The sequence below is a fragment of the Odocoileus virginianus genome, chromosome 16 (genome assembly GCF_023699985.2).
Source record: "Odocoileus virginianus isolate 20LAN1187 ecotype Illinois chromosome 16, Ovbor_1.2, whole genome shotgun sequence".
Classification (NCBI taxonomy): domain Eukaryota; kingdom Metazoa; phylum Chordata; class Mammalia; order Artiodactyla; family Cervidae; genus Odocoileus; species Odocoileus virginianus.
The window spans coordinates 3738884-3765551 of NC_069689.1; the positions used below are offsets into that span (position 1 = coordinate 3738884).

General features: G+C 48.3%; 1 protein-coding gene and 1 pseudogene across 1 annotated transcript; one reads left to right on the forward strand and one right to left on the reverse strand.

Moving 5' to 3' along the window:
• Positions 1-4490: 4490 nt before the first annotated feature.
• Positions 4491-9537, forward strand: LOC110131323 (POU domain, class 5, transcription factor 1 pseudogene; annotated as a pseudogene).
• Positions 9538-19051: 9514 nt separating this feature from the next.
• CRABP1 (cellular retinoic acid binding protein 1) lies at positions 19052-26035 on the reverse strand. The gene is made up of 4 exons (XM_020883870.2): positions 25844-26035; positions 25123-25301; positions 22966-23079; positions 19052-19338 (listed from the first exon to the last, which is right to left on the reverse strand). Exons 1-4 carry the CDS (start codon positions 25911-25913, stop codon positions 19288-19290), a joined length of 414 nt encoding a protein of 137 aa, XP_020739529.1. The 5' UTR covers positions 25914-26035; the 3' UTR covers positions 19052-19287.
• Between the last annotated feature and the right edge of the window lie 633 nt (positions 26036-26668).

Below are 26668 nucleotides of genomic sequence, written 5' to 3' on the forward strand. Positions count from 1 at the left end.
GTATCTTAAGATACAGTCTGTGCTCTTCACTACTTCAAAATCAGGGTAGTTGTTGGATGCAATGCTAGGTCCTAGTGGATGGCTTAATAAAGAAACACACATGACTATCTCAGAATGCAAAAAATATTTTGATTTACCATATTCCAATATAATTGATTTTCATTTGCAATCCTATGTACTTTAGGTATTTAAAGACATTATGCTGAGAAGGGGTCTATGGCACCAAGAAAATAAAAGCATTAAGATCTCATACATCCAAAGTAACCTTCACAGTGGACAGAAGTTACAGGCCACATCACCAAGGGGGAGGGGTTAGAATACAAACTCACAGATTGGGTTCTCTGGGAAGCTTATTCTGAGAAGGGGTTTAGAGTTCAGAGTTCAAAAGGAAGTGCCTTTGGGATCCATACCTCAGGAAGGGAGAGCGAGGAAGAGGGACTGAGCAGAGGGAAAAAATGTAGTCTCCATAGAGGTCTCGGCCCGCCCCTTGTGCAGTTCTGGGCCTGGGAAGACTCTTCAGATTTGCCCTGAGTTGGGGTGTTGAGGCCAAGCTGACTGCTGACTAGCTATTAGAAGCAATCGTTCCTGGAAAGGGATAAGACCTTGGGAAAGGCTGCTCTTCCAGCCATAACGTTTTCCAAAGGGAGCCTGCTGCTGAGGGCTCCCTGCCAGCAGGAGCCACCCATCCTTGAGGGGACCTGGTGATGGCTCACAATCCGCCAGGGCCTCTACCCCAGGCCCACGGCAGCTGGATCCCTGCATGGAGTCCAGGACCTGTCTTCCTGGACTCTTCCAATGATTCTAAAGCTCTACCCAGTTTGGAAGTCCTTGATCCCAGAACTGGAAGTTGGCGGGGGGCGGGGGGGGGGGGGGGGGAAGCTCTGAGATCCTGGCATCCAAGGGACTTGTTCAAGGCCAGGAGGCTGCTGATCTGGCCGAGTCCATTGGCAAATTTCCATTTACTAATTGTACTACACTGGGCTCTGGGGGCCCACTGGTGAGCAAAAGAGACATAGTCTTTGCCCTCAGGATGCTTATAGTCCAGGGTTTCACAAACCTCTCAGTACAGGAGGCTGTATGGGGAACTGAGTTGGCACAACTTCTCTGCAGGGCAAGTTGGCAATATTAACAAAATTATAAAGGAACCTACTCAGCATATCTACTTCTAGGTATTTATCCTGCAGATAGATCTCCACGTGGGTGAAGTGACAAATGTAAAGGATATTCACCAAGAAATTATTTATAGTAACAAACAACTGGAAAACCTCAGTGTTCAATAGAGACTGGTTGAATAAATGTAGTGTGCACAAAGGAATCCTATGTTGCTATTTTAAAAAGAGATAGCTCTGTATATGTATACATATGAAGAAACCCAACAACACTACAAGACATATTAGTAAACAAAAAATAATAATAAAAGGAAGATGCAGAACCATATATAACATGTCAAATTTGGGGTGGGAGAAAGGGGAAATATTTATGTGGATCCATGAGTTCTCAGGCTTACCTAGTGGCACAGTGATAAAGAATCCGCTGCTAGTGCAGGAGAGGTGGGCTCAACCCCTGGGTAGGGAATATCCCCTGGAGGAGAGGAGGAAATGGCAATCCACTCCAGTATTCTTGCCTGGAAAATTCCAAAGACGAAGGAGCCTGGTGGGCTACAGTCCTGGGGTTGCAAAGAGTCGGATGCAACTGAGCGACTGAGCATGTACGCATGAGTTCTCAGTTGCCCAAGAGTTTTCCATTTTAATGAGGGAATCAGTCTGTCCAGTTAGAAAAACAAACTACCAAAGGTTTCTCAGACAGAGAGAATTTAAGTAAGGGAATTGACTAGAAAACAAGTGACGTAAGAGCTGAGAAGACAAATAGGGGAAGGCAAGGCAGCTCAGAAACTATCAACTCAAAGAAGCCGCTGGACCTGTCCCCTGGAAGGACCAAGGGATGAGGCTCTTCCTGGGCTGGAGGAGCTGGAGCCCCAGTGGGTCTGGAACCCTAAATGATGCATCCCACATCCATGGAAGAGACACGGTTGCTGCTGAGAATCCACACACGGCAGAGAGGGAGGGGAAGAGAGGACCTTTTTTCTCCCTCCTCTGCCCTTTATTTCCTTCTGGGTCCCTGCCCTTGACTTGTGCCCAACCTGAAGACAGCCGACTCAGGATCTTAGAAACAGTAGCCTGTGAGGAACAGCGTCTTCTGGTACAGAGAAGGGCAGGGGAGGCGAGACGCGGACTTGTGGGCTAACGTAACAGGGGATGAGCATAAAGATCAAAGCGTTAGTTGCTCAGTCGTGTCCAACTCTTTGTGACCCCATGGACTGTAGCCTGCCAAGCTCCTCTGTTCACAGGACTCTCCAGGCAAGAATACTGGAACGGGTAGCTGTTCCCTTCTCCAGGGATCAAACCCAGGTCTCCCGCATGGCAGGCAAATTGTTTCCCATCTGAGCCACACCAGTACGTGCTTAGAAAATGCACATAAGAAGTAGTAACAGCATTGTCTCTAGCTGCTGGGGATTGGGAGGGAAACTTTATATTAAGTTCCCCCGGTACTTTTCAATTTTGTACCATGTGTTTGCATTGCCTTTTTGAAACAAGATGCCTGCCTAACATTCCCTGGAGGCACAGGGAATATTTTGTATGTCAGAAAGGGCAAGGCTGTTAAATTTTTTCATTGAAAAATGTCCCGGAAAAATAGTGCCTGCAAAATCTACCCCCAAATCTCCTGTGATTACACCACCCACCCCCTGCCAAGAGAGCACAGCCCTTTTTCTGTGGGTCTTTCTTACAAGAGTCCTCTTCCAATCCCTCCTTTCACAGCCCCATCCCTGAGAGGAAGAAGTGTGGCCCTGAGCGGTGGCAGAGCGGTGGGGAGAGCGAAGAGATGTGGGGAATATCTTTCCCTCTCATCAGCAGCTGGCCGGCTGCATGATCTCACATCACAGCTGTAGCCACTTAGAAAACTGCCAGCAGGAAGACCTCAGCTCACGGCTTAGAGCCGCGCCTGCCTGCCAGAGCACCGGGCTTACCACCTCCTGGCAGCAGTGGCTGCTCCAGAGTGGGGCTCTCACCCTCCCCCAGGGAACAGCACACACTGGCTGCTGCCGCCAAAGCCCCAGATGCCCACAGGGGGATGGCACAGGTCCCTGTGCTCTTGGGCTCTGCCCTTGATGGATGTCACATTCTACATCCAATACTCCATAAAGAAGGGCAATGGAAGAAGGGAGGGGCCCCTTCTTCTCTGAAAATTTACCCTTGTTGACCTCTGTGATGGGAAAGCAAAGGCACACAAAGTGTAAGTGACTTGCCCGAGGTCACACTGCTTGAGTGTGGCAGAGGCAGGATGCAACCCGATCCTGGGTGGGATCATGAATTCAGCCCTCTCACTGAAGGACAGGAACTCCAAGGCCACCAGGGAGGTCAGAGAGACATCGGCCCAGGGTCTGTGCCCTTCTCTGCTGCCTCTCTTGACACTTTTTTGTTGTTCAGTCGCTCAGTTGTGTCCGACTCTTTGCAGACCCCATGGATTGCTGCATGCCAGGCTTCCCTGACTTTCACTCTCTCCTGAAGTTTGCCCAAGTTCATGTCCATTGAATCGGTGATGCCATCCAACCATCTCATCCTCTGCTGCCCTCTTCTCCATTCGCCTTCAATCTCTTCCAGCATCAGGGTCTTTTCTAATGAGTTGGCTCTTCACATCAGGTGGAACTTCAGCTTCAGCATCAGTCCTTCTAATGAGTATTCAGGGTTGATTTCCTTTAGGATTGATTGCTTTGATCTCCTTGCAGTCCAAAGAAATCTCAGGAGACTTCTCCAGCACCACAGTAGCAATTTCTCACAAGCTCTCTGAATCTTAGTTTTCTTGGCTATAAGATGGGACCACTAATACACATCTAAAAGGTTTTGATGAGGATTGTTTGCTGAAGACAGTAATGCTTCTGGCACATATGTCTCAACAAATATGAGTTCCCTTCTTCCTTCTCTTTAGCTTGTCCTGAAACCTCATAGATTGCTTGAGGTTCAGACAAGAACATTGCCCTCCCTCCAGAAGCCTCGGGTTTTGCCAAAACCCCTGGGCAGGCCTGGGAGCTGGGCTCCGCATCGTGGATGCTTCTGCCCTGAAACCCAGATCCAGATTCGCTTGGCTTGCTGTCCTAACTCGAGGCAGTGAGTGCAAAAGTTAGGTTAACTTCCCCTATTATTAACACTTCCAGGACTGTGTTACCAAGTAAATTCTGAACAATTTTCCAAAAGAAAAAGAAAGAAATGAAAATGCTCTGTCATCTTGAGCCTCCCACTCCTCATAGGCAGTGTTAAGTGGGTTCTCTGGCAGATGGACTTGCATTAGCACATCTGGGACTCTGCTCAGCTCCGCCATATCTGCCCCTTTTCCCCCACCCCACTCCCCATCAGGAAGGTCTAAACAAGCAACCAGATCTATTACTGAATGGGATGGCTTATACCTGTGTTTCTAAGACGAGTCTCCCTGGCGAAATGTCCCAGGCCTGGCTCCTGGCCCTAGAGCTCCCCTTTCTTTATGATGGAGCCAGCTCTCATCATGGGCTCAGCCCCTCTCCAGCTTCTGAGACTGAGGTTGTCAATGGTTTGTACCAACGGAAGGAGCCCGAGGCTGCTAGTTACCTTGGTGGCTTAATTTCAGATCATCCTTGCTGTGGGCCTCACTGTGACCTCCCACCTGGAGTGTTACCTCTACTGTGTCAGCTCCCATAGCGTCCTGCAGCTGCTCATGTGGCTAGACTTCCCTTGTTGCCTGTAACAGTTGGGCCTGCTGTTTGCTTCCCTGAGCCATCCTCATTCTCCCTCTCTCTCATCTGTTAATGTCTGCTCTGTGCGGCTCCTGGGCATGGAAATTTGGAGATGAAGGAGATACAGCCCCTTGTGCCTAGGTCCCCAGGACTAGCAGAAGAGACAAGCATTAGTGAGACAGCTACAGCCCAGGGTGGCCAGTGCTCTGTTGGAGTGATGCACGAGGAACTCTGAAAAAAAAAAAAAAAAGAAACAAATAAGGGAAGAAGCACTGAAGTTCACTCAGAGGAGTCAAGGGTGGTGTTCCAGTTATTTCTTGCTCCAAAACAAACCACTCTAAAACTTAGTGGCACAAAAATCCATGCGCGTTTACAGATTCTAGAGGCCAGGAATTTGGACAGAGTGCTGTGGAGCTAGCACTTCCCTGTTCTATGATACCGTGGGCTTCAGCTGGGGTGACTCTAAAGGCTGGATGTGACGTGAAGATTGGGTGTCTGGGCTGGGCTGGCTGAAGAATGGGCTCAGCTGGGACTGTTGACCAGAGCATCTACTTGTGGCTTCTACAGCATGGTGGTCTCAGGGTAGTTGGGCTTTTTACATGGTGTCTCAGGGGTACCAGAGTGAGTGTGCTCAGTGAACATGGTGGAAGCTTCATAGACTTTTATGACCTAGCCTCAAAAGGAATGCAGTATTACTCCCAACATGTTCTATGGGTCAAGCGGTCATAAGATGGGGTCATAGAATCCACTTCTTCATGGGAGGAGAGGCAAAAAAAAAAAAAAAATTGCATCTGTGTTTCAAACTGCTACAGCAGGTCTTCTGAAAGAGACACTCTGAGCTAAATTTTAAAGGCAGAGTAGAAATTAGCCAGACAGACAAAGTGGGGAGGGTGTCCCAGACTGAGATAGCAGCATATGCAAAGGCCCAGGGGCACAAGAGTGGGTTGTATTACATGAAATAAATCAGATTTCCTAGGAACTCAGCAAGATATCCTGCCTGTCTTTCACCAGGCGGCTATTCTCTGCTGGTCCTCCGCAGACTGCCAGGGACCACTGTGCCCCAGAGTTCAGACACTAGCTCCCCAACTGAGGGCTCATCTCAGTCAGGGATTTAAATGGCATATCTACATCCCAGTGGTCCCACCTGACTCCCCAGGCCGTCGTGAGTATTCAGGGAGATGCCACCTGGAAGAGGCTTGAATACAGTCTAGCCATTCCCCACAAGCATGTTCTCATCTTCAGCTCTTGATTTAGAAGCCCTTGCAGCTCAGCCAAAGCTTTCTTGGTTTGGTTTCTTAAAGCACTGAAGACTCTGTGTCTGTTGGCTTGAATCCCAGCAATTCTTTCCATAATGGTTATTCCTTTTGATTGTAGGCATAAAAACTCAGACTAGATTAAACAAAAAGGGGAAATTATTGGTTCTTGTAACTAAAATGTTCTAGAAGTGAACTGTGGAGTTTAAACAGTATCAGAATTCTATCTCTTCCTCTAAGTTTCTTAGCTGTACATTTTTCTGTGTTGACCATTTTCAGGCAGCATCTCCACAAAAGTAATGACCATTGGCTTGAAAGCTCTGGGCTTAACAAATTCTGAGAGCCAGAAAACCCAGCCAAAAGAGGGCTCCTCTTCCCTGGGCCCCCTTCCTTTCTAAAGTGGGTCTGACTGGCCCAGCTCTGACCATATGCCCCTTGCCAGAACCAATCACTGGGGCCATGAACATGTAGTATTCTGACTAGCTATGACTGAATCAAGCTAACCCCTAGTGGGGTTAAGGGTTACCCCTGCAGTAACCACATAGAATCACTTCATTTCAAAATGTAAGGTTTCTTTAACTAGAATGGAAAAGGAAAATGTGAAGGGCAGGCAAAATTTAGCTGCTATGGTCCCAGGGCCACTAGAACAGTTGCCCAGTTTGTGCACTGTGCAAGGGAGGATGGGGTGCCTTCTGTATTTGCCCAGAGAGCATTTCTTTTTCTAATTCACACAAAAGTGGACATATGGACTACTGCCAGGCTTTGAAAAGTCGACCACACATTCTCCATTTTCCAGTGTTTAAATACTGCCTGGAAAATCCCTCCTCCTCCTTCATGTCGTTATTCAAATGCCTTCTCCACCCTGCACTGACTGTGATGAATCATGAGTTCCCCATGTGTGCTAAGCTGCTTCAGCTGTGTCTGACTCTGCGACCCCATGGACTGTAGCCCACCAGGTTCCTTCGTCCGTGGGATTCTATAGGCAAGAATACTGGAGTGGGCTGCCATTTCCTACTCCAGGGGATCTTCCCAACCTGAATTCCCCACAGGCTCTCAGAATTATGGCTTCTGCCTCAGTCAGGGTCATACAGTTGAACAGTTGTGTTTCCTCATCTGTATCTCCTCACCAGGCCAAAGATGGGCTCCAGGAAAACAGGGAGTGGGTGTGATCTCCCCTCCCTGGCTGGCAGGAGGGCTGCACAGGTGAGATCTGTTCAGTGGATAGGAAGAGACCAGAATCATCCTCCTTGCTGCCCTAGCCTCTCTCCTAGCTGTGGCTGCAGAAGCCAATTATAGGGGAATGTGGGCCTGGCACTTTGGTTACAAAATGACTGTTGGCCTGACCCATGCCAACAGTCTTCTTTCTCCCCTCTCCCAGCCCCCGGAAACCTTGCCCAAAGGAAGGGGCCTCGAATGGTGCATCCACAGGACCACCGCCCAAGGCAGGGGCTCCGGAAATCTAGCACCTTTCTCCAGGAGGCCTCTGAGGAAGAGAAGGTGGCTGGGCTCCATCGGGGCCTCACCAAGGACTGCCAGGCCACTGCTCCAGGGCTCAGCTCTAGCTCCTGATTAAAACCAGATCCAGGAGCTTGGAACCTTTGGTGAAACTAGATACTTATCAATGGAGGCAAAGGAAATATCCTGTGGGAGGGAGGGAATCTGGCCAGCAGCCCGGCAGCCCTGGGCTGGGCAGCAGGTTGAGCTTTCGTTCTGAAAAGTCCCCAGGAGCCCTTGCTATGTGAGGTGATGACAGCTCTAAGAAACTGGAGACTGGAGGAACACACCCACTGCTCTGTCACTTGCTTCCCACTTCTTCTCTTTGTCTGCTTTTTTTTTTCTTCTGTTAGAAGGCCTGGGTTCAAACCTACTACCAACTTTAGTCCATTTGGGGTAAAGTTACTTAACCTCTCTGAGCGTCAGTTTTATCATCTGTAAAATGGGGATAAAAATTGTGCCAACTTAATTAGTCTATTGTAGGATTAAAAGTGATACTGCCTGAAAAGTGCTTAGCACAGAACTTGGGACAGTGTGTGTCCTGTTAGTCGCTTCAGTTGTGTCCAACTCTTTGTGACCCTATGGACTGTAGCCCACCAGGCTCTTCTGTCCATGGGATTCTCCAGGCAAGAATACTGGAGTAGGTTGCCATTTCCTTCTCTACGGGATCTTCCGGACCCAGGGATCGAACCCGAGTCTCAAGTCTCCTGCATTGGCGGGAGGGTTCTTTACCACTAGGACCGTCTGGGACGCCTTGGGACAGGGTACACCCTTATTAAATGTCAGTTATTGTTATATTGTCTTTTTTTTTTCTATGAGAAGCCATTTGGTATCATTAAACTATAAACATTATTTTGTAGTCCCTTGAAGAGCTCTCATTTTCCTAGGCCCCGGGCTTGGGGCACATTCCTCCCCCACAGCAGGATACCTGGCTTCTGACTTTGCCTTCTCACCCCAGCACAAGGTGGAGGCGACAGGCCGAGAGGGCTGAAGCCAGGCTAGGAACCTGGATGAGCTTCCAGGGGCTTCCTTGGGTGGGAGATGGGGCTGGGGGTTGGGCCTGGTGCTGAGGTGTGGGGGCTCACCCTGTGCTCTCGGCCTGTGACTTCTGTGGAGGAACTGCCTGTGCCCCTCAGGTTGGAGTGGAGCTGGTGCCCCAAGGTGGCCCAGAGACCCCTCAGCCTGCGGGCGAGACAGAAGCTGGGACAGAGAGCAACCCCAGCTCCAAGGGAGCCTCCTGGAGCCCTGCACCGCCCCCGCTGGCGCCGTGAAGCTGTGCAAGAAGTTGGAGCTGAACCCCAAGGAGTCCCAGGACATCAAAGCTCTTCAGAAAAACCCCGAACAATCTGCCAAGCTCGTCAAGCAGGAGAGGATCACTCTGGAATCTACTCAGTCTGCTGTGGGGCTCACCCTAGGGGTTCTGTTTGGAAATGTGTTCAGCTAAATGACAATCTGCCGTTTCGAGGCTTTGAGACTCAGTTTCAAGGACATGTGTAAGCTGTGGCCCCTGCTGCCGAGGTGGGTAGACGGAAACTGACAAGAATGAGAATCTAAAACAAAAAAAGAATGAGAATCTGCAGGAGATACGCAAGGCAGAAACCCATGCAGGCCTGGAAGAATATCTAGAGTTGAGTGAGAGGCAACCTGGACAGCAACAGGAAGAACAGAGGCTTCCTGCAGTGCCCGAAGCCCACCCTGCGGCAGCCTAGCGGCCCAGCATTTTGGGCTTGAGAAGGATGTGGTTCTGCAACCATCGCCAGAAGGGCTAACAAGCAAGCAATGACTGTTCATTCCCAAGGAGAGGATTTTGAGGTTGCTGTAAAATCCTTGAGGTCTCTTTTCTCAGGGGGGCCAATATCCTTTCCTGTGGTGCAGGGCCCCATTTTGGTACCCCAGTCTATGGGACCCCTCACTTCACTAGTCGGTACTCCTTGGTCCCATTCCCTGAAGGTGAGGCCTTTCCCCCAGGAGTCTGTCACTGCTCTGGGCTCTCCCGTGCATTCAAACCACAGGGCCTGCCCTTCCTAGGAATGGGGGGCAGAGGGACAGGAGAGCTAGGGAGAGAACCCTGTGGGTTTGTACTTGGGGTGGGGGATTAAGTTCTTCATTCACTAAGAGAGAACTGGGAACACAAAGGGTTTGGGGGCAGGGAGTTTGGGGGAACTGGTTGAAGGGAAGGTGAAGTTCAGTGATGCTCTTGATTTTAATCCCCACATCAGTCATCACTATGTTCTTCAATAAACAAGCCTGGGGCCTAAAAAAATGAATACAATCTCTGGTGATCACAGTAAGGGAAATATTTCGTGTCACCACTGATAGAAAAAGCACTGGCTCTGGGGTCAGACGGTCCAGGATTGTAATCCCAGCTCTGCCATTTACAAACTGGGTAACTCACTCCGAGGACTTTACCTTTCTAAACCTCCATGCTCCCACCTGTAAAATGGTATTACCTGACCTGCCTATGTCCCAAGATTGCTGTGCGTGTCACAAAGGATACATGTGTGAAGCAGTACTGGAAACTGTAGAGAGCCACACACCTTGGTCATCGTTATCTCTGCTTCCAATATTGTGCCTCTTTGCTGTCTTCTTTTCTTTTTTTTGGTCCTTCTCTTCCTTTCCCCAAAGGCTTGAGGCAAAAAACTTCATGGGTTCATAGTGTTAGGAGTCAGGAGACCTTTGAGACCATGGGTTCGGTTTTTCTATTAGAAACTGCTTGGGGAAACACAAAGAAATTCAGATTCCTGGGCTCTATCCCAAACCTCGAAGAGACTCAGGATCTCTTACTTTTTAAATGAAAATTTATTTTAAATTACAAAAGTAATCCATACTGTTTCTAAATGAATTCCAGCAATACAGAAATAATGAGAGTTAAAAACAGCCAATTCTCAGAGGTAACTGCTATTTAGCAGTTTGGTGTGTATCCTTGAGGGTTTTGTATTTGTCCTGAAAAGAGCTGACCATGTAGTTTATATTTTTCCCATTAAACAAGATCGTTACTCATTTTTAAAAATGATATAGCTTGGACATCTTTTCACATCAATACACATGCAGGCGCCTCATTCTCCTTGACAGCTGCAGAGAATTCCATGCTGTGGTTTATTGTGGTTGGTTTAACCATTTCTCTGTTGGTGGACATTTTGGATTCCCCCTGATGATTCATATGCAGCCAGTCCAGCCTCTGTTCACATTTGGCAACCTCTGCTTTGCACAGATGGGGAGTCAGAGCCTCAGGGAGGGGATGTCAAGAACAAGAGCAACTTACTCACAAAGCAAATTAGTGGTGAAGCCAGGCTTACAATTACGATCCTCTCATGTGCTCTTTGCATTGAACTATGTCATTACAGTTATTATTTTTTTTTTAATGACCAAGGGAACTTAATATTTTTCTGAACCTATTCCTGATAGGAAGAGAAAAAAAAAACAAAACAACTCAGTGTTAATTTTGTTTTGTGTATTTCTGAGAATTGGGTTTACCCCCAAACTTTCTCAGAGTTTTCACATTTCATTATGTTCTTTGTAAAAGTCCATTATTCAATAATTTTTCCTTGCACATTGTTTGCAAAGCCAATTTTTTTTTTAATGTTACAATCCCCAAATCTCACTTCCCCTGAGTATGACTATTCTTGGAGACCCTGATAAAATTTCACTTTAGGGACCCCCCAGACCCTCCCCTTCACTCACCGTAATTGAAGAATTTTCCTCTCCTGGAAACAAATGGAATTATACAATTGTGATTGTCATCTATTTTCTTATTAAGTAAATTTCTCCATCCTGTAGGTAACTTTCCCAGAAAGATAAATTACCCAATTGTAACAAATACGATGCATAATATTTGCAGAACCCTTGTGAGAATCTGCCCTTTGCCCAGAAATTGTGCTTAATTTTCCTACAAAAGGATGGACCATTAATCCCGCCTCCTGTGGAGTAAAGAGAGGTTTGATTTGGAAGTGACTCCTGCCCATCACATCACATGCTCTTTAAAGCAGATGCCCTCAGAGCTTGGTGGTGAATTGCAGACAGATGTTTCCCAATTGACTGCCTCTACTACAAAGGGGTTGGTCAGAAACTACTCAGATTTCTGAATAAAAAGGAAGAGATGTCATTCTCAGAAAACTGACCATATTCAGCATTGGTAACATCTGAATGTTGTTTAGCACCGTCTTAGGCAAAAGATAAAGGGAACACAGGACTACAGAGTGACTCTTCTGTCTAGTACTTGCCTCTTGGGTCCTAGAACTCTGGCTTCTACCTTAGAATCAAAGTAGACCCCTCCCCTGGCTCCTAAACTGTGACTTCTATTGATAAATCCCATTGCCTTCCAGAAGGACTGGACTTCTTCAGGAAATGGGTGATTCCAGGTCTGGAGCAGGAAACACATAGAAGGAGCCTGGAACGTCGTGTCGTGCCAAGGAATTTACCAAAGATGACCAGGGCCCTCCTGAAGGACTCAAGAGTCAGTTTGAAAAGACTCCTCCTGGCCAAAGATGGGCCACTTTCAGCATCTATAAGGATAGCAACTGCAATGAATTAAAACACATCAGCTAAGTTTAGAACCACAAATTCATAGTGACTTTCAAAAAGGAAGCAAAAACAGGGACTTCCCTGGTCTAGGGGGCACTTTGAATGCTCTGAATGCAGGGGGCACTGGTATGATCCCTGGTTAGGAACTGATATTCCACATGTTGCATGGTGTGGCAACAAAACAAAACAAAACCAACCAAACAACAGACAGACAAACAAACAAACAGAAACTCATCAAAAATACACTGCTCTCTTTTAAAGGATGTCAAAAGGACCAATACCTGACTTTGAAAACTAGTAAATACAGGGAAAGAATCGAACTTTGATTCTGCCTTTCCTATATAAGGGCTTCCCTGGTGGCTCAGATGATAGAGAATCTGCCTGCAATGTGGTAGACCTGGGTTTGATCCCTGAATTGGGAAGATTCCCCCGGAGGAAGGAATGGTTACCCACTCCAGTATTCTGGCCTGGAGAATTCCATTAACAGAGGAGCCTGGCTTGCTACAGTACATGGGTTCACAAAAAGTCAGACTCGACTGACTGACTTTCACTTTCACTGTCTATATAAACTATACCTCATGATAATCACATAGAAGATGAAAGGAATTATCTTTTAATGGAAATATTCCAGCTCAAAAGTGAAGAAATAATGATAGAAGTAGAATCCCCGGGTTTCAACCTCCAGTGAAACCATGACTCTAGGCAAAGGTCACTAGTGGCTGCTAAAGTCACAGAGAGGCAAACAGACATCACGAGTCCACTGAGGGACGTAGAGCAGACCCATGACCTCTGCAGAATTCTTGCCAAGAAAATCAAACCTGAATCTAAATGAGCTTGTGGCTCCAACTACCACTTCTCAAGAAATACAGGAGAAACAAAACATGTTAAACAACACCATGGAAATGTAATCGTCAAAATTTAGACTAGAGGAAAATTTCAAGACAAACAACCTGTTTTTCCCACAAATACACTGTTTTAAAAAAAAAAAAAAGATGAGGTAGCGGGGAGCTTACAGATTCAAAGAAACTTAAGAGATGTATCAATCAGTCAGAAAGTATGGCTATTTCAATCCTGATTTGAACAAATAGGAAGAAAAAAATTATAAGACAGGAATCTCTGAACACTGACAAGATATTTGACGATATTAGGAATTATTTTTAATTTCCAAAATGTGAGAATGATATTGTAGTTACTTTTAAGGTAATTATTAACATCTAGAGAATGGCAACCCACTCCAGTACTCTTGCCTGGAAAATTCCATGAGCGGAGGAGCATGGTAGGCTGCAGTCCATGGGGTCGCGAAGAGTCGGGCCCAACTGAGCGACTTCACTTTCACTTTTCACTTTCATGCATTGGATAAGGAAATGGCAGCCCACTCCAGTGTTCTTGCCTGAAGAATCCCAGGGACTGCAGAGCCTGGTGGGCTGCTGTCTATGGGGTCACACAGAGTCAGACACGACTGAAGCGACTTAGCAGCAGCACCAGCAGAGACAATATAATGAAACACTTGTAAGTAGAATCTTAAAATGTCTAGAATCTGCTTCAAAATAATCCAGGAGAGGAGAGCGTAGATGAAACAAGATGGGACACAATGGTTGTTGAAGCTGGGTGGTGGGTATATGTGAATCATTATACAATTCTATTTTTGTGTATGCGAGAGATTTTCTATAATAAAGAGTTAAAAAAAAAACAAAACACCTCTCAATCCAGAGAAAGAAGTCTTTATGATCTTGACAAGCACCTACAATGATGACCCTGGGCAAATCATTTCTCCTCTCTGAGTTTCATCTCTTCACGGTTGAGAGCGCTTACAAGCAAAGCCGCCCTGATGAGTTGGGATAAGCACAACTGTCCAACCAATTTAAGGGTTTTCAGTCAGAGAAGACTTCAAATCTACTTTGACCTACATTTATCTGACCATCGGGGACTTTGTAAAGATTAATTTTTCACCCAGTGACATACTGCTTTTCTTTTATCTTAGAGGAGATGGTTTGCTGGACATTGGGGAGGGCAGACATAGATGCAAGAGACATTTTTGAGAAGACCCAAGGACTTTCCAGACACAAATGAGCTTTAAAGTAAAGGCAGGAAGAACCCTGGTGTGTATTCCCAGAGGCCAGGTGGCTCTGAAAGCAGTGGGTGGGTTAGACTGGTGGTGCGAAAGGTTGCACAGGCAGGCTGGTTGCCCTACGTTTTCTTGAGAGCATCCACTGTTCACTCGGAAATGTTGGCTGCCATGATGAGGAGAAGAAGGTGAAGTAAAAGGGAATTTGAGGGACTTCCTGGTAGTCCAGTGGCTAAGACTCCAGCGTTCCCAGTGCAGAGGGCCTGGGTTCAATCCCTGGTCAGGGAACCAGATCCCATATACCACAACTAAGAGTTCACATGCCCCAACGAAGATTGAAGATCCCACCTATTGCAGCTAAGATCAGTGCCGCCAAATAAATAAATAAAATTTAAAAATTTTTTAAATAAAAAAGAGAATTAAGAAAGATGTTACAATATGCACAGAATCTTAACTGCCACAGAATATTTTGACATTATTTTTTCCTGTGAGCGAGATGGCACATTGTCTAGTTCCATAGCAGTGGTAGTCATCATCAAGACAAGACTTCCTAGAAATCTGCAATCCAGACAGGCCCCTGTCCTTTCCATCACCTCAGTGTATCAGTTTGAAATGCTTTTACTTGCAAGTGTGGAAACCACTGAATTAACAAGCTTAAACAAACAAGGGCTTTTTTTCTTTTTTTTAGTTCACATAGCAATACATCCAAAGAGAGGTAGGGGTTGTACTGTCTCAATGAGTCTGAGCTGACATCTTCCCTCTTGGTTATAAGATGGTTTCACCAGCTCCAGGCATCACAATCACATACCATATTGAGAGGCAGTAAGATGTTACCTTCTCAGACTCTCCTCTCTTATCAGGAAGAAAAGTCTTTCCTGGAAGCCTTCTGGAAGACTTACCTTTAAGTTTAATTAGCCAGAACTGGGTCACATGCTCAACGCTAGTTACAATGCAGGCTGGCAAAAAAAGCATTGACTTTCCTAGCCTCTACTGTAGGAGCTGGATGGAAGGGGTGCTGGGACAAGCAATCAGTAAGTATGCTTCTTCCAAGTTTTCCTGCTCCTGAGCAGGGTTTCCTGCACTATTCGCACTTCTATTTTAAATGAGTCTTGCAATCTCTATCCCCCTGCCTCTGAGATATAATATGCTATGTGTATTATATATACTACCTACCTGAGGGATTTCTCTTACTGTTGGATGGAGTTTGAGTTGAATACTGCTGTTTGTGCCCATATGTCTGCTTTCCCTTGCAGACATCCATTCAGGAAGGTTTGGATCTTATAAAAACTGTTGGCCCTTCATCAGTCAGATAATCAGCACATGTTTACAGAGTTCTCCCCATTTGCCAAGCCCTGTGGTGGGGTAGTAGGGGGTGGTGGGGGAGGAGGCAGAGATGGTTAAGCAGCCATTCCTGGCCTCAGGGACCACACAGGCTGGTTGGCAGAAAATGTCAGAAACCTAGGAGATGTGGAATGACAACACAGGACCACAATAGAAGTCCTTCAAGCACAAGGCAGGCTGTAATTGTGAACCTGATGTGGGCGCAAGAGACATAGAGAGAAGATGCCCTAGAGGAGGTGAATGCAGGCCTTGAAAATATAAAAGATCTGAGAGACTCAGAGGAGTGGAATCAGGGTCTGAACCATGTGGCTACAGGGCAGGATTGTGTAGAAATCTCTAAAGCTCTTTTGTTGTTCAGTCGCTGAGTTGTGTCTGACATTGTGACCCCATGGACTGTAGCTGGTCAGGCTTCTCTGTCCATTGGGGTTTTTCAGGCAAGAATACTGGAGAGGGTTGCCATCTCCTTTTCCAGAGGATCATCTCCACCCAGGGATGGAACCTGTGTCTCCCATGTCTCCTGTATTAGCAGGCAGATTCTCTACCAGAAGCCACCAGGGAAGATAAATATAAAGCTTTTAGTACTTTACAAAACTTAATTCCACTAATCTCCACACCAACCAGACCAAATGGATTTTATTGTCCTCATTTTACATAGCAAGGGACTAAATAATTTGTGAAAGGTTTGCTAGCCAGCATGGAGGATGGCTTAATCAGTTCCTTCCCACCCAGTTCTTTCCCCCCTATTCTTCCTTTTCTAAAATGTTCCGCCCACTAGCCTAGGAGAGGTCACATGTCTTAGGCCTGTCCAATCATTGTACTGTGTTTCCCTCAATTGTGATTGGTCCAGGGGTGGTCATATGACCTGAATCTGTTCAATAAAGAAGTCAAAATGGAGTCAGAGATGGAGGGGTAGAGGGGTTTGCCTCAGATTCTCGGGCCTAAGGCCCAGCTCCTGAAGCATTTGCTTGAATACTGAGAGTTTCCCCAGCATTCTTCACAACCAGGTCAGCGCTTCCTTAAAAATAAAGCAAGCAATAGCTTTATTAAGATAATTCATATATAATTCATCCATTTAAAATGCGTAATTCAGTGGTTTTTTTGGTGTGTTTGTAGAGTTGTGCAACTATCACCACATCAATCTTAGAACATTTTCATTACCACCGGCCCCTCCACCCCAGAGAAACTTTTTACTCCCATTTCCTCCCATTATGTCCAGCCTTAGGCAACCACCAATCCGCCCTGTGTCTGTATGGATTTATGTGTTCTGGACATTTCATAGAAATGGAACCACACGCTCTGAGGTCCTTTGTTACTGGCTTCTTGCACTTAGCATAACGTTTTCAAGGTTCAGCTGTGTTGTCACAGAGTATGTTCCTTTATGCTGGGGCTGGTTGGGGTTGGGTTTCTAGTACTTGCAAACCAAAGGTGTGGCCAGGAGTTGAAGCCAGGTGTGACAGACACCAAAGCCCTCATTCTTTGCTTTACCTGGTGAGACCAAGACATGGAGGGTGCCAGAGAGTTTGACCTTTCTGTCGCAGACCATGGGTTTGCTGAGCAGAGGAGTGACGTGTTTAGAACAGCATCATAGTGAGGTTTTTCTGATGACAGTGGTATTTTATGTAGGTGTTCATCCTACATGTATGTGTAAATTATATATCATATGTAATGTGTCTGTGAGTTGCTCGGTCATGTCCAACTCTTTGTGACCCCATGGACTGTAGCCCACCAGGCTCCTCTGTCTGTGGAATTCTCCAGGGAAGAATACTGGAGTGGGTTGCCATGCCCTCCTCCAGGGGATCTTCCCGACCCAGGGATGGCAGCTGGGTCTCCCACATTGTAGGCAGTTTCTTTACCATCTGAGCCACCAATGTGTGTACACACAAATATTTAAAGGTTGAAAATTATAGCAGCAACTCCCATATTGGGTCCCATGCTAATGTCTCGTGAGCAGTGTTCAAAGAGGGGTGAGAAACACTGTTCCTTTTTCTCTGGAAACTGAAGAAGAAAAGGATTCAAGAGAAACAGGCTATAGCATCTGAGTCTTAAGTAAACAGTGGTGCTCCAGACAGTCCTGGTTCTCCCCTTCCTTAGAGGTGCCACTCCAGCCCCCTTCCTCCAAGAAACCATAAGGCAACTCCTCCTAGATGTAGGTAGTAGAATCTTTGAGAAAGAGCCGAAGTTCTCATCAGCAAAGTAGTGTTCTGGACTGCAGAGGTGTGATAAATCAGGTAAAGGTGTCCTCGTTTACACACAGGTGGTGGCACCTGGGCCTTAGGGGTCTGCCCATCAGGGTGTGAACTCTTTGAAAGTGAAAGTATTAGTCGCTCAGTCATGTCCCACTCTTTGCAATCCTGTGGACTGTAACCCATCAGGCTCCTCTGTCCATGGAATTCTCCAGGCAAGAATACTGGAGTGGGTTGTCATTTCCTTCTCCAGGGGATCTTCCCCAACCAGGGATCAAACCCAGGGTCTCCTGCATTGCAGGCAGATTCTTTCCCATCTGAGCCACCCAGGGTGAGCTCTTTAGGGTCACCTTAAACCGGTCATCTAAATTGGGCCTCACCCATGCCCACCCAGCCAACTCTGGCCTGGCTCTGCCAAGAATCCCTGTGCCTAGGATGGCAGGGAGAGACGCCCAAGAAGCCGGGCAAGCAATGCAAATGAGGGCAAGGGCAACGGTGGGGCCCATGGGAAGGCAGAGAGTGTAAGTTCCACTTAAAAAGGGAGAAAGTTGCTAAGCCAACTGTTGCCCTCTAAGAGATGCCAGATTTTCCCAATTTTTCTAAGGAAACAGAAATGCAGATTTTCATATGAATTCTCCTGATTTTTCGAATGTTAGAGTTGGTGACTGTGGATTATTGTCCTTTTGCATGTTGGGATCCATTCTCCTCTTGGCTATGTCCTAGGAGGGTAACTATTGTGGGCAGTACCCTCCTCCCCCCACCTGCCCACTCTTTTGCCCCCTAGATTCCAGATGGGTTTGGCCAGTGAACAGAATAAGATCAGAGATTGAAAGTTGGGTGGTCAGTATATTTAACCCCCTTGTTCCAAGCCAGAGACTCTCCCCCACCCTCTGAACCCCCCTCTGCCCACATACTGGGGCTTTGGCAGTGACCACATTCTTCTGTGGGCTCCACAACTCTTGTACGTAGTGGTCTCTCTTCCAGGCTATAGCTCTTGTGGTCTGATGACCCCTCTGTCCGTCTCTCTAGGGGAGTATACCAGCTCCCTACTGCTGGCCTCTGAGTACCTCACCATCCTTTGTTGGTTCTCTTCACCCCGTCCATGTAAAGGCCTGTGTAAATAGTCCCTTCATTCTGAGCACGCCTCAATTAACCCTTTCAAATGTGCCCTCCCTTTCCTGCTGGGAACCAGCAAAGTATCAACTAATTCAATGAAAACACCAGCATAGTGAGGTCTAAGTACACCTGGGTCTGCGTTGTGAATCCTTTCAGAGGGAGCCCAGTCGCCACCCTTGCCATATATGCCAAGCTCTGCACCAGGGCAACAGGTAGAAGCCGAAAGGCCCTACGCAGACCAGTGCAGGGCTCGGGTCAGCAGGATCACCAAGACCTTTGTGGAAACTAAAGAGGCAGTGCAAAGAAGGAGAAAGCCTTGAGGTGTGTACACCCAGTTTAATGACTGATGAAACCATACAGATGCCAGACTATGGAGCGCCAGGGACACAGAGGCACAGAGCCTTGGGGAAAACACTACAGCATTACCGGGGGGACATCGGGATCACCTAACGTTAATACCGGGGAAGAGGAGGTCCGCTGGCGGCTCAGAACTATGACATTCCTTGGGGGAACATGCATCCCACCCCCAAAGCTGGAGCAAGCTGGCCGCCTTCATTCTCGAACATAAATCCTCGTGCAGACCACGTCATCGGCGCCGAACGTCTGCAGGGAAGGAAAACCAATCAGTGCAGATGCCTGTGCAAAAATGTTTAAAGCATATCGCTAATAAGGCCACTTACTGCCCTGTTAAAAACTCTTTGTAACAGACATTCAATTTCCTGTGCTGTGTGTTCATGCTCAGCGCTAAGGATTTTTTTTCCCCTCCCTTGAGCTCTGCACTGGCAGAGAGGCAGCTAGGGTATAGAATTATATTGTGTGCAGTTTTCCTTTGCTTCTGGAACCTGGGAGTGCTGACATAAAAAATGCAAGTTTCCTGGCTTTGGTTTTTTAAATTAAACTGAAGTGGGGGTGGTGGTATGTCATACTGGACATTTCTGAAGTGGTTCTGTCTCTTTTCAAGTGATTTCAAGAGGACAATGGGCCCGGGCCACTGAGCCCTGGGATCCAGTAATGAACAGTCAGGTGGGATATCCTTGGAAAGGGTGCAGCCTTCTAGGAAGCGGCTGTCCATCCTGACACCTGAGATGTTGTGTCAGTAATACTCAAGGAACCTGTGAGCTAGAAACGTGGTCTTGGCTGCAAGAGCTTGGCATAGGCCTCCAGCCCTAGGCCTGCAACTCACAGCCGGGTGAGCTGGGGCACTGCTCTGGTCTCTTGGACCATTTGGAGATGGAGCAGGAGGAAGTTGAGGGCAGGAGTGCAACTGAACAAGATGATCCCACAGTCCTTTCAGCTACAGTTTTATGACTGTTTGTTTGTTTGCTGTGGAGAGGGTACAAATCATTCCACGAATGGAGGAGGACCATTTTCTTCTGGCCTCTGAAAATACATCCCTGTAAGTATGCTGTCTCAACTCTTCCAAAAACTGGCAATTACTCACAGGCCTGCTCCCCTGGGTCTCTCACAGATAACTGGGACAGAAAAAGCCATATGTATATTAAAAAAAAAAATTTAAGACAAACAAACAGGATGTCTCCAGTCTGTCGACTGACGTAGGTATGTTTGTTTGCAGACATACATTTTTCTGTGGGAGAGTCCCTATCTTTCAAATTGTCAAAAGCACCTTAGGTTAAAAACCCTGAACTAAGAGCGTGAATGGGCTCAGTGGTAAAAAAAAAAAAATCCCCCTGCAATGCAGGATCCACTGGAGACATGGGTTCCATTCTTGGGTAGAGAAGATGCCTTGGAGGAGGGCATGGCAACCCACTCCAGTATTCTTGCCTGGAGAATCTCATGGACAGAGGAGCCTGGCAGGCTACACAGTCTATGGGGTCACAAAGGGTCGGACACGACTGAAGCGACTTAGCACACATGCATGCACGAGCTTGAACAAACTTGTATCTTCCCCTGGGTCACTCAGTTGGTCATGAGATGCTCTCAGAGAACATGAGTTGGGACATTATTCTAACGTGTGTTTCAGGGAAATACTAGTCATTAGTGATTATGAAGGAATCAAATGCTCATCGCCAGCCTAAATAGGGAACTGCTGATCATACCGGCACAGCTCTACCTCCTCTGGACACCTTCTCGGTCTTCCTCCCTCTCCTCATTAGTGAGGAATTAGCAGATGATGCTGGGTGCTGGGGGAGGGTGAGGCAGGGGTTCCCATAGAAATTCACCTCCCAAATGTCCAGACCTCTCAGAGCCATGTCTGTTTTCCAAGACTCTTCCAGCTCTATGGTCACAGAGTATCCCACGGCAGGCCAAAGTTTGGGGATTGGACTCTTTACCTGTGCTGGAATGATCGACACCTCACCCAGGCATCAAATGGCCTCATGAAACAAGAAGAAATGGCTACATTTCCAATTGCTTTCGAAATGTCCTTCTCAGCCTGCAAACTATTCTGAGAGGTTCCTGAAAGAAACTCTCCATACAGTGTTCCAGAGTGGTCTAAGGGACTTTACTCAGTTTTCAAAAGAAGGCAAGTTACAGCCCGGGGCTGCTGGGAGAGCTTATTTCAAGTTAACTAGAATAAATTGCCTCTTGTTTATAGAGACGGCATCTCCCTACATTTGGATTTATTAATGATAATAACCCTTGGAACAAAAGCCCATATTTTAGATCCCAAATGCCAAGAATTAATGTTCCCTTTGAGGCTCGTATGTATGTATGTATATGTCTGCTGAGCCAGGGAGAGAGGCACGGGTGGAGATGCAGTGGGGGAGCTGGAAGTGGGGGAAATCTCCTAAAAGAATTGAGCCAGTGTGCGGGCTGCTCAGATACTACAGAGATTAATAAAATCACACTTTCTCACCAAGCATACCGAGCCTACTTAACCCTCAAGAACTCTAAAAATCATCTCCCTCTTTGCTATCCCTGGTCCCAATAAATATGTCCCTTTTTCTCTTAAATTTCCATCTCTTGGCCTCGAATTGCTCCCCCAACCCCATCAATGTATTCCTGCCCTGGAAACAACATTAACCAGGTTGCAAATGAAGCCAGTTCTTTCTCTGTGAAAGGAGGAAATCTGGGAAATCATCTCAGGGAAGGACAAGAAGCAAGAGTGAGATCAAGTGGCCTCCACTGGAGTAACAGAAACAGCTCAATTGAGGGTCTTCCTACAGAATAAACATGTAATTTCAGGGCTGAGAGGGACCTGGATTGGGGGGGGGGGGGGGAACCAGGCTTTAGTCCAAACCCTCATTTTACAGCTTGGGGAGGGAAGGGTCAGGCCTGGGTCACACAATGAGTCCTGTCCTAGCATTCCTTGCCACCTCCTTTCCCAACATTTCAGGGTGACGCTCATTAAGATGGGGCAAGCAGGCAGTCTTAGAGGGGAGATGTTAACAACAGGCCTGACGGAGAACAAAGGATATCATTTCCTGGTTACCCACAACAGTTTTCCCATTTTCTGGGGTGGGAGTGGTTGCAGGGAGTGAAGAGGCAGGCAGGGAAGGCTGTTGTCAGGAAAGCTTGGTCTGTTCTGAAACACAAAGGGAGCATAAGGGAGCTGTCCTTCATCCCTGCCCGCCCCCCCCTTCCTATGCTCCCCCAAATAAAGGGGAAGGAGGTGTGTGATTTAACTACAGAGGTTTCTAACTTGGCCTCAGCAGGTATATTTTGCATGGCCAGGGATGTTTAAAATACTTCAATCTGATTCCCTGATTACCCTCTCCAGTTAACCCTCAGACTGTCTTAAATTAGCATTTCTTGTCTGTCTCCCGGAAAGCCTTTGGAGTCTGGAAGTCCGGGGTGGGGGTCGGGGTCGGGGGGAGGTAAAAAGACTTCCCTTGCAGGCATACTGAAATTTCTGAAATCTTTCCTAGAGAGCAAAGTGGAGAATGGTAAGGTGAGGAAAACCCCTTCCCTAGGGTGAACTCTGGGGCCTCGCAGAGCCCACGCACGCTGAGCCCAGCTGGAGGGGAGGTTGGCTTAAGCAAGTCAGCAGGTCACCGCTGGGATGTGTGGGTTTGGATAGTGGCCGGCAGCGCAGCATGTCTCTAGCCTCTGCTCTGCCCCTTGAGCCACTCCGCTCTCCTGCCAACCATCTAACAGTGATTTCCTCTGGCCTAAACTGTCATCTTGAGCTTTTCTGCTCACATTTTAAGCCAGGGCATAGAGTGTCTCTCCCTGAATGGGCGAGTGAGGACAATGTTGGTGGGCCCCGCTGCGGGCAGCATCTGGAAACCTTCGAGCTCCTTTTAGGCTTGGGGGGGCGGTCTCACTCACCAGGATGAGTTCGTCGTTGGCCAGCTCACGGGTCCAGTAAGTTTTGGGGCCGTCCCCCTCCAGGAGAGTTTGTGTGCAGTGGATCTTGTTCTCATTCTCCCAAGTGGGTAAGCTCTGCGGGCAGGAAAACCATTAGTGACATTAATTACAGTCTTGGCAGCGGGGAGCAGAGACAACAATGAGCACGGGAGAATAATTGCTGTGCAGAGAAGCAACACATGGTCCCTGTCAGCAGCCACAGAACCTTCTCTGCTGTGCCTTATCAAGCCCAAATTCAGAGGGCTGACCACAGATTTTATGGGAGTATAAATACACCTTATATTACACACACACACACACACACACACACACACACACACACACACACACACACACAAGCAGCAAAGCCTCAGGCATGCCTTACATCTTCAGGAATAAAATTGAGATCATACAATGATTCATTTGTCAAAATGGACTCCCCCTTCAAGCAATTTGGTTGTTCAGGGCAAAAAGCTTCACAACAGAAATACAAAATTTTAGAATGGCTGACACCATGTTTGTGACCACATCTAGTCAGCAAATCAGGAGCTGTTCCTTGCACGGATTTGGGGATAATGCCTTTCTTTCTGTTTGCACTCAGCAGATGCAGTACACAGCCTACTCTGATAATCCTGAGTTTCTCTGACTCTGAGAATAAAAACACTGCCACTTCCCAGGTTACATCTCTCTAGAAAAAAAAATTTTTTTTTAAAGATCTGAAGGGTCTTCAAGCTGTCGGAGGTAGGAGGCAAAGAAGGGATTCCCCTGTAGTTTTCCCCGGTGTCTGCACGAAGCAAAATGCTGTACTTCGGGGTGAGGCGGCTGTACTGAATGTGCACATATTGACTTTTTAACTAACACATGGGACACGCTCACTAGGCATCGTGGGGATGGATAAAGCCCCGCTCCCCAGGCTGTCCTGTGAACCTTTGATTTCTGATCAGAATTACTGTCTCCAGCAGTACTCACTGTTGGATGTACCCAAACTGAGTCCTGCCTGTTGCCAGGCCTTTTACCTTAGACTCCCAGACCTTCCGTCTTACGCTGAAGAGATGTCCTGCTCTTTTGTTTTTGCAAACAGAGCAGTGGCTGAAGGCTTGGATCTGGCCAGCTCCAAGCCCAGATATCATTTTCAGGTTGTGCCAACTCTGGGGGTCAAATATTGCTTCATGGGCCAGGGTGCTTCTGGGGGGCTGTGTTTCTATGTCCTCCCAAATCCGGTGCCCAGAGAGTCTCACTCTAGATCAGACAGGCAGGGCTCCAGAAAGGTGAAAAACAATTTCTCACTCTCTGGAATGCTATGAGTTTTTCTTTTTTCAAACCTTGGGGGAGAGGAGCGAGACATTTTGTCACTTTTTAAATAAGTGGTAGCATCAGCGATTTTTCCATCTGTCCTCAAAATACATGGGTAGCCAACCTTCCATTCTATTCTAGAGACCAACCAATGGGACTTTGCCCATCTAAAAAAGGAATTTACAACCCCTTGCTTCAGTCCACCGATTCATCCCAGGGGCCGATAAATGGAAACAGAATTCTTGCCCCTGAGGACTAAAAGAGGGCACTCAGTCCATTTTCCGGGCAGAATCTGCGTTGCTTTTGGAAAGATTTCGTCTTTTCCTTTAAGGAACCTAACTGAGGGCGGGCAGGAGAGGTACCGGGGCCATCCAGACTGCTGAAACTGGATCCAGAGCATTCCCAAGGGCCCAGGGACCTGGGAGGGCTGGACGCCAAGAGCTGCGGCTCCACCTGCGACAGGAAACGTGGCAGCCGCACGGCCGGGCAACCCGGCCCAGCCACCTCCTCCTCCCCAGCCGCCTGCGCTCGCGCGAGGATCGCTGCAAAATGCCGCAGAAACCCCTGCAGAGAACGCGGTGTAACCCCAAAGCCCGCGCTTTAAGCGCGGCTGTTAGCACCCCAGGAGGCAATTTAGGGATGAGGTTGGGAGGGGCTGGGGTGGGACTTTCTCCCGAGCCCAGGGCAACGCGTTGCATAGATCCTCTGGGCAAACAGCCGGTGCACACGCCCTGCAAGGAAGGCGCGCCACAGGCTGCAAAAGGAGACGGGGGTCTCGTCTGGCTGCAGCGGTTCCTGGGTAGGGAGCAGGGATCTGGGAACGCTGCCCAGACTCTGGGACCTCACCCTGCACTTGCGTCCGTCCACGGTCTCCTCCTCAAAGCCTTCTCCGACCTTGAAGTTGATCTCGGTCGTGCGCACCGTGGTGGACGTCTTGATGTAGAACTGATCCCCGTCCTGGCGGATCTCCACGTGCGGCTTGGACGCAGCCGCCACGGCCACTTTCCTCAGCATGGCGTTCACACCTGCCCCGGGAAGAACGAGGGCGACCCGGGTTCGGGTCACGGGGTCTCGCCACCCGCCCACAGTCCCAGAACTGGCCCGGCATTTCCCAAACCCTCTGACTATAGAAGGGGGACTTACAACTAAACCATTCCTCCCCCGGCTCTCGCCCTGATTTTCAAGATGCGAAACTGAGGCTCAGAGACGGTAAATGGCTTTCCCTCGGTAGCACGTGGTAGGGCCTGGTCTCAAAATGAGTCCCCAGATTTAAAGTCCCTGACCCTCCCAGGATTTCAGTAATAAGCTCTCCTCGCGATGATCCAGCGCGAGATAAAGGCTGAGCCGTCGGGGAAAGCGCCAAGGATCCAGCAAACGTTCGCTGGATGAGTGGATCCCGGGCTCTCCTCGCCACTTCTAGATGGGATGCTCCTTGGAATTCGCCCCGATCTAAGGCACCCAGGACTCCCTCCTGCCTAGTGTTGGTCCCTAAAGCCGACTCCCCGCGGGCCCCGGGGCGCCTCCGGCCGCTACTCTCCGTCGGGGCGCGCTGACCGGGCCAGCTTACCCAGCGCCTTGAGCAGCTCGTCGAAATTCTCGCTGCTGCGCATCTTCCAGGTGCCGGCGAAGTTGGGCATGGTGGCAGCGGTGGCGGCGGCGGGAAGGCGGCGGCAGGCACGGACAGCTGCGGCGCAGCGGGCACACTCCAAACTGCAAAGGCGGAGACTGCAGCTCTGCGCCCAGCCCCACGCTCCTTGAGTCACCGGGAGAGCGCCCCCAACCCCCTCGCCGCTCCAAGCCCCGCCCCGCTAGCCCCGCCCCCGCCCCCCGCGGCCTCTACCCAGCGTGAGCCCCTCTCCCAGCCCGACTGTGCCCGCGCTCTGCCTCTTGGCGGTCCATTCGCCAGGGGTGCAAGCTTGGTACCAGCTCTCCTACAACTCTGGGTGGGGGGCGCCTCTGCCACCCCCAGGCCACCCACATCCTTCTTTAAAGTGGGTGGTGGGAGAGGGTTTGATGTAACAAAATTGGCCAAGAGGAGAAAATTGTTGAAGCTCGGCGTTGGGGCTTGGCGAAATCACTATACCACTCTCTCTACTTTTGTATATGTTTGAGAATATACATAATATAAAGATAAAATAAGTGGGTAGTAGGTCCACCAGGGGATGAGAGCCACCCTGTCCCCATTCCCAGGCATGCCTTCTGGATGCTCCCAGTAGGTCGCCTCCACTCCCAGTCCTGGTTCCTATTCCGCCACCACCACCGACCCACCTAACTTCCGCTCCTCCTCCACCACCAACACGAGCAGGACCACAGAAGGAAGTGGAGGAAGAGCCTCAAACCTCTCCAACACCGCCCGCACTGCTGCGGGGAACCCAGGATCACGCGAGATTGC

What these genes read in the sequence shown, in the direction of transcription:
- CRABP1 (XM_020883870.2), bottom strand. Translation starts at nt 25,913, where the DNA reads ATGCCCAACTTCGCCGGCACCTGGAAGATGCGCAGCAGCGAGAATTTC. An exon ending in TGGACGGACGCAAGTGCAGG is followed by an intron (nt 23,080 to 25,122) that starts GTGAGGTCCCAG and finishes TCCTGCCCGCAG; the next exon opens with AGCTTACCCACTTGGGAGAA. An exon ending in CCAACGACGAACTCATCCTG is followed by an intron (nt 19,339 to 22,965) that starts GTGAGTGAGACC and finishes CCTTCCCTGCAG; the next exon opens with ACGTTCGGCGCCGATGACGT.